At 39.2% G+C, this 7,013-nt stretch overlaps 1 protein-coding gene across 1 annotated transcript; it reads left to right on the plus strand.

The window, feature by feature from the left end:
* The first annotated feature begins 3,043 nt into the window (after nt 1-3,043).
* LOC104439453 (probable WRKY transcription factor 40) lies at nt 3,044-5,332 on the plus strand. Its single transcript, XM_010052520.3, has 5 exons — nt 3,044-3,185; nt 3,320-3,391; nt 3,968-4,243; nt 4,402-4,518; nt 4,672-5,332. Exons 1-5 carry the CDS (start codon nt 3,111-3,113, stop codon nt 5,035-5,037), a joined length of 906 nt encoding a protein of 301 aa, XP_010050822.2. The 5' UTR covers nt 3,044-3,110; the 3' UTR covers nt 5,038-5,332.
* Nucleotides 5,333-7,013: the final 1,681 nt, after the last annotated feature.

Here is a 7,013-nt window from a genome sequence, read left to right on the forward strand (position 1 = left end):
CTCGTTCCCTTTAGCTTGAGGTTGGCACTTAGCCGTGGCCACGTGACCAGCAAGAGGCGAGGGCCGGTGAGGGTGTCGCGGCCCTCACTAACCACAGGAGAAGGTTACCATCGCCAAATTTAGTTCGCTGGATCCAGAAGTTGTGTTGGAAGGCAACAACATCGGAGCAGCAAGGGACCTTGATGATGCAAGGATTGAGGGAGGGCTCGGGGTGGCAGATGATGCGAGGCTTTGGCTTGTTCTTTGAATGGGACGGAGGGAGGGAGGGAGGGGGTCTGCTATGTGGGTGGCAAACGACCTATGGAGGGAGGCATCGGCATCAAAGTTACAGGAGAGAGAGACTATGGATGTAGGGGCTGAGGGAGAGCTCAAGGTCACAGGTGATGACGGCGGGGGGATTGGTCTTGTTCTTGGACCTAGGGGTTGGCCGTGAGGGTGTTGGATGAGGCGATGGCAGAGGCGGATGAGAGAGCAAAGTTAAGTCGACGGGAGGGAGGGAGAGAGAGAAGCGTGTGATTTACAAGGGACAGAGAGAGAGACTATGAAGAGAGGAGAGAAGGGAGAGGTTGCTGGTTACATGACATGTGGGCTGTGAGCAACACGTGTCGCTCGCTGAATGGATTACTGCAATTCCACGTGGGGTCACAATCGCACCCAATGTTTTCGCGACTCTCTGACCCAAAACCACTTTGAAACGAGAACAATGCTGTCAACATCGCTGCCTCGCTAGTCTTCCCAACAAGCCATGGAAACTTTCAGAAACGGAGTCCTGGTCCGGTAGACTTTTTAGGGCAAAGCCGAAATGATGATGGAAAACCGCGTTTGCGCATTTCGAAGTCAATACACGAACCGGACAATGCTTGTCGCCGTATTCATCTTTTTCTGCGAAGATTCGAGTTGCATCGTCATCAGTTTCTAGATTCATAATGGCAGATCTTTCCCCACGTTTCGGGTTACTTGACTGGGAGAGAACCTTTTTTCCCCCATGTATGAGTGTATGATAGAAAATAGGGGTGTGTTTAATTTGAGTGAAAACTTTTGTGACGGTCAAGCACGGGTGTGTCTTCTGTCCCACATCGCTTAGGAATGAGTCTTAGGGTTAATTTATAAGGCTTAGGTCATTTAATTTGTATAATGTGTTTCACGTACACTTCCGCTGCACTGAAAATAAACCCGTGAGGGAATATTGGGTTGGGATGAGGGGATCCCCGAGGGATGGCCCTCTGCCCCAGCATTTTTTAAAACAGTGGGATGCCGTGAGGGCCTCAGGTCCTTACAACTTATTATAAAAAAATACTCTTCAAATGAAATTATTTTTCAGAAAAAATTCTCCTTTTCAGGTTAGGGAAATCATTTTTTCTAACTTTAAGTATATAAATTTTCATTAACCGTAAAAAAATTTCTGTTAAGTGGTCATTTTCAACAAATCAAATGCGTGAAAGTCTATAAACTCAATTTGTGGGAAAAATTTTCACACAAATAACCATACCCTAAATTTTGTTATTCTCTTATAGTTTAAAGTTTTACAACGACAATAGCTCACTCAACTTAGAGTCAAGAGATGTCGCTTGGTTCCTGCCTTTTTGCATCTATATGGGTTTTCCCTTCTTTATAAGGCATCAATTCATGTTTCTTCTTTCACCTATGTGTATCGAGCTTGTCTTATGTCTCAACGGTCCGATCGCTAATTTAGGTGGAAGTTAGTACATGAGAAATATGTGAATCCTTATTTTGGCACTTTAAAAGATCTGATTCATCTTCTTTATTGGTGATGTGAAGATCTAGGCTTATATGAGAAAAATGAACATATTTCATCGGTTTATTATTCACTAAGTTCTTGCGTGATGGGATTCATAAGCCAAAAATCGACTCAATTTATCGTTTCAATCTCTTAGTTATCACTTATATATTATCGGGTTAGTCTCTGAACTTTAATTTGTGAGATCAAGGTACTCTTTAAGCCCTCAAATGGTTTTCCATAATCTAAGAGTCAATTTACAATATGTTTATAATGACATAAATGAAATAATGCACCAATGAATCTTGAATAGCAAGAGTCAATTTGTTATTGGAATTACCAACAAATCTTGAATTGCATGGTGATAACCGTGCTGACAATTTGTTATCGACTTTATTTGAATAGTATAATGAATTATTTTAGGCAAGATGATGAATATGCGAGTTTAGTGATTAGAGTGAAATTACAATTCAAATTGGGCAATGAGGGAAGAAAATTTACCCCAAGCTGAATTTCAACCGCAGCAACAATGTGTATGTCGACCATAGGTTGAGTCCAATCCTTGGTCAACCACCTAATGTGAATCCACAGAAAAATAGATATACATGGCATTGCCTGACGAACGATACAAGCAGGTGTCACACCACATCTTGTATAAGCCCTCAAGTCTGGTGATGAATGTTGTAAGAAAATATCTAGTTTTCGAGCTTTCACACCGTGAGCAATAGATCATCCATGACCACGTCAGGCGCAAGCAAGCCCTCCCGTTCAAATTGACTAGGAAGCATGTGAAAACGTTCTTTCTCTTTTTCATCGTATGGAGAAAGAATTGATGATTCAATTCGAAATCATCACATAATCATCATGATCTGGAACCGGACGAGCATTCCTTATGCGTGTGATTGGGATACACCCATATCCTAAGGGCAAATCCAACATGGGTCGATTAAATAATTTGCTTAACCAAGTGGCCAAAATACCTAAATCTATCTAAAAGAATGTACAAATTATTGCTCAAAGTTAACCAAAACAATCCAAGCTGCCAAAAGCAATTTTTGGTTGCGCTCCGATTGGTCTTGGATCCTTTTTCGGTCCAAACCTGAGCTTGACTCTTATTTTTCTTCTTCCTCAGTATTATTTTGCGGTTTGCTTGAGGTCGACTAATGCCATCATAAACGATACTTCGCGGAAACTCTCTTGACGCGTACTCCTTTCTTGTTTTGCAATTCTTTATTTGTTCTGTCTTTTCCATCCACCCTATAAGTTCAAAATAAATTGCAACACCATTCTTGCGTCCGTCCCTTCATCTACTATTTTGGAAGATTTCTAAGTCAAAACTTCATCACTTCAGGTTTTCTTTTTCTGGTTCTTGATGGCGTCAACTGCAAGTCCGATGGAATCGAATTGGATAGTGGACACTTCCCTAGATCTTAACACATCGTATCCGGTGAGATGAACCTATATTTGCGAAGATATGCAGTGATTAATCTTATCCGCTTGTTTTTGGTGAAAAGAAATGAAATATCTTTAGATGTTCAGCTCACAGTCTTTGTCTTCTTCCTCACGGTTGTTTAAAATCAGAAGAAGGAAATTGTTCCAGAAAATGATAACTCTCGAGGAGGGCAAGAAGAAGATCTGGTCGTTAAGCATGAGGTGAGTTCATCTACAATAAAACTTGCGTCAAGACATACGAATGATGCTAGAGATAGTTGTGAAATATGAAGATCTTATGGCTAACATACGCAGTGAACATCCAGAATGAGAGCTAAGAGTCTCTTCTTGAGTATATGGTTTGATCATCAAAATTTTACAGCAAATTCCACTCCAGATCTTGGGTCATCATTGCTTTTGTTAATACGAATGTCACTGAAATTGGAATCCAGGGAAGCGACTAGAGTAGCCCAGAATGTGTCTGTTAACCGACCTATTCAACCGTGTAATGGACATGGGTGTTTCACGCATGGGTGTTCACCAGCCTAAATTTCAAGTACTTTTAGAAAACTCCGGTTGAGGTCAAGAGTGCACAATAGGGAAAATGAAATGGTAAGAGGCAAAGTCAAATTATACCGACGCTTCAAGAAAAGTGGAGCTGACTGGCCTCATTTAAAATAAAGAAGAATCGATTTCTAAAGAAAATGAAGTTGAAGAAGCCCTGAGACCGATTCTGAAAACTGGAGTATTTAGATACAAAGATCAAACCTGAGAGATGATCTGTTTTGTTGTGTGTAGGCTGGTGTACTGGTCGAGGAGTATCACCGAATTAGCCACGAGAACAGGAAGTTGACCGAAATGCTGACCCATATGCAGGAGAGCTATAATGTTCTGTATAACCAATTGATTGTCTTGCAAAATACGAGTGCATCAAGAAAGAGGAAGCATGAAGCTAATGTCACCACAGAAAGTTGCGGTTACGATGAAGATCAAATCTTCAAGAAGCCAAGGGACAGCTTCAAACCCAAGATCTCCAAAATCCACTTCCAAACTGATGCGTCTGACATGAGCCTTGTAAGATCTTAGTTTCAACTAAGAACATTTTTTTTTCTTTTTGTGTTCCTCTAGCCTATAGTTGGCGTAAAGAAATTCATCTTCTCTCAGTACGAAGTGATTCCCAACATATTGGTTTTTTTTTTTTTTTTGGCTTTATCAATTTGCACTTGCTAAAGGTAGTGAAGGATGGTTGTCAATGGAGGAAATATGGTCAAAAGGTCACAAGAGACAACCCATGTCCAAGAGCTTACTTCAAATGTTCCTTTGCCCCAGCTTGCCCTGTTAAGAAGAAGGTAACTCAGCTTGGTTAGGCTTCTTAGAAATTATATTCTGGAGACCACACATGGTCGCGGTCCAGAAATAAATCAAAATCAAGAAATCGCATGTACGATGAAAAGTAGCTGAATGAATTCTATCTCACTCTCATGCTTTATTTGCATCTTCAGGTACAAAGAAGTGCTAGTGACCCATCTATCCTAGTGGCCACATATGAAGGCGAACACAACCACTCGAGCCCGTGTCGGTCGGCGATTCCACTTGGTTCTGACAAACAGGGACTGAATCTGGGCGCCCCTCCATTTCCGTTGCCCTCGAAGTTGAGATCTTCTAGTCCTAGGAGTACTCCTGATTTGATAAACCTGGGTTTTGACACACTACCCACAAAAAGGGGCCAAGAAACAGAAGAGGCGGTGGCATGTCAACAGCTTTTGGTGCAGCAGATGGCCTCTTCCCTGAAAAGAGATCCCAATTTCATGGCAGCACTCGCGGCTGCGTTATCGGGAAGGATATTCGAACAACCCCGGATGGAGTAATGGTGAATGGACAGGGCATTGTTGGAGTTGTCTATTTAGCATAATTTACGTATAGTTCGAGCCTTGAATTTAACGGTCGGATCATGACGATGGTCAGCATATAAGCTACTTTTGTGTATTGGCTTAGAAAGCAAGTTGATCTGCTCATGAGCTTAGCTTGAGTTCGGCAAATAAGCTAACTTATACCCGAGAAGATTGTTTAGAGGTTTAGTCGAATTTGAGTAGCTTGCATATTAAACTTGTCTGGCGATTTAACGAAGGGTTCACCTGTTTATACTATATCTATTTGAGTCGATTTTTACTTCTTGCATTTGCCATTATTAATTACATTAACAATGGCACGCATGCAAGCTTTTAAACTGTTGTACATATGTGAATTTAATCTCAACCTTTTCAATTTCTATTATCAGAAATTGTCCACATCAAATGCCGATTATACCATGTAGGACCATTGGCAATGACTGGACTGTCATGTCAATACTTTTATAAATAAATTGCTTAGATTGGTTACATTAGAATTTCTTGATAATGTTTAGAATTATACTAGTGAATTTAAAAAGTTTAAAATTGATTTGACATTAATATTATATGTTTAGGATTGGTTTGGTAATTTTCCCATTGTCTAATACTATATGAGTAGTTCTAGTGCATATGGGGAAATCTATATGTATGGTTGGGGCCTGTAGGAGTGATTAATTTTAGGGTGGGTAGGTTTCGAACTTAAAACTATAAACCTATCATGTTATAACCGGTTCTCAGATTTTGAAACTTGGAATTTATCATATTTCCTTGGGAATCGGCTCTAGTTATTACTATATTTTTCCAAACTAATTCTAGGGTCTACACTAGAACCTATTATTTTGTTATTCATTTTTCTGGTTTCATTAATAGCAAAATAATATGATTAATAAAACGATTTAAAGTAAGCTGATCAATTGAAATCTCTATTTGCTGAAAGCAACAATCCATAAAATGAACACATAGTTATGTATAATTATATACACTATAAAGTTCAAATATTTAATGTAAAACATATATTATAAAACTCCATTCCTCATTTATCCATATAAATATTGCTCCAAATTCTAATCACCTGAAAACAAAACAAACGACAAAGTTTAATTTGCAATAAACTTATATAAAACTTCAGCCTAGAGGATCAAAATAGAGGAAATGGATTTTTTTTTGGGGGTACTTTTTCAGCTATATGAAACCGGTTTTGAAATTGGTTCCGAAGTTAGTTTGGTTCCCGAGTGGGTCTTCACTTGAAACTAGGAACCAAACTTGTTTTGAGGGTGGTTCAGTCCACTTCCTTAGTAGGGGAGGATGGGTCCGGTTGCCCACTCGTAAAGGCACAACTATCTGCTCAATTTGACAATTCCAATTTTTGTGTGCAATCTTTCCTCGCATGTTCTGCTTTCTCCGCTTGCTTTTATCTCTTTTTTTTTTTCCTTTGCGCGTGCTTCCTTTCACTTATAAATGAAAAACTTTGCACTTGGAAAAAGAAGATGAAATTCTCTATTTACTAGTGGAACTAAAAATCATTCATAAAGTTGGTGACTAATGATGTAGGTTGATAAAGGCCAAGAAACTTAGAAAGGACAAGGCACGGAAAAAAAAAGTTGGGAGTTCATTAAAGAAATGCTGTCTCTTTGGATGGACTTACATATAAATTAAAAAAATATCTCCATATTAGGGGATATTACCAAACTTTCCAGCCAAAATTTGGAATCTTCTTTCATCATCTAGTTAGGATAGAGGATTCTACCTTCACCTTCTTATAGAAGTCCAAGGAAGAGTTCAAGCAACATCCATCCCTACCTTCTTTTATTGGAATTTTCTTCATGTTCTGCGGACAATGGGGAAATGTTTTTTTGCTTTTGACACAAGCAACACTTATCTAATTATATGTGTTTATTATAAGATGATGATAGCAACTGAATATTCACATGTATTATGAAATATGATGCTCATAT

This window comes from Eucalyptus grandis, chromosome 3, assembly GCF_016545825.1.
Source record: "Eucalyptus grandis isolate ANBG69807.140 chromosome 3, ASM1654582v1, whole genome shotgun sequence".
In the NCBI taxonomy this organism is placed as follows: domain Eukaryota; kingdom Viridiplantae; phylum Streptophyta; class Magnoliopsida; order Myrtales; family Myrtaceae; genus Eucalyptus; species Eucalyptus grandis.

Coding starts and splice junctions, on each gene's coding strand:
- LOC104439453 (XM_010052520.3), top strand. CDS start 3,111: ATGGCGTCAACTGCAAGTCCGATGGAATCGAATTGGATAGTGGACACT. Junction 3,186..3,319: donor ATCTTAACACATCGTATCCG/GTGAGATGAACC, acceptor GTTTAAAATCAG/AAGAAGGAAATTGTTCCAGA. Junction 4,244..4,401: donor ATGCGTCTGACATGAGCCTT/GTAAGATCTTAG, acceptor CACTTGCTAAAG/GTAGTGAAGGATGGTTGTCA.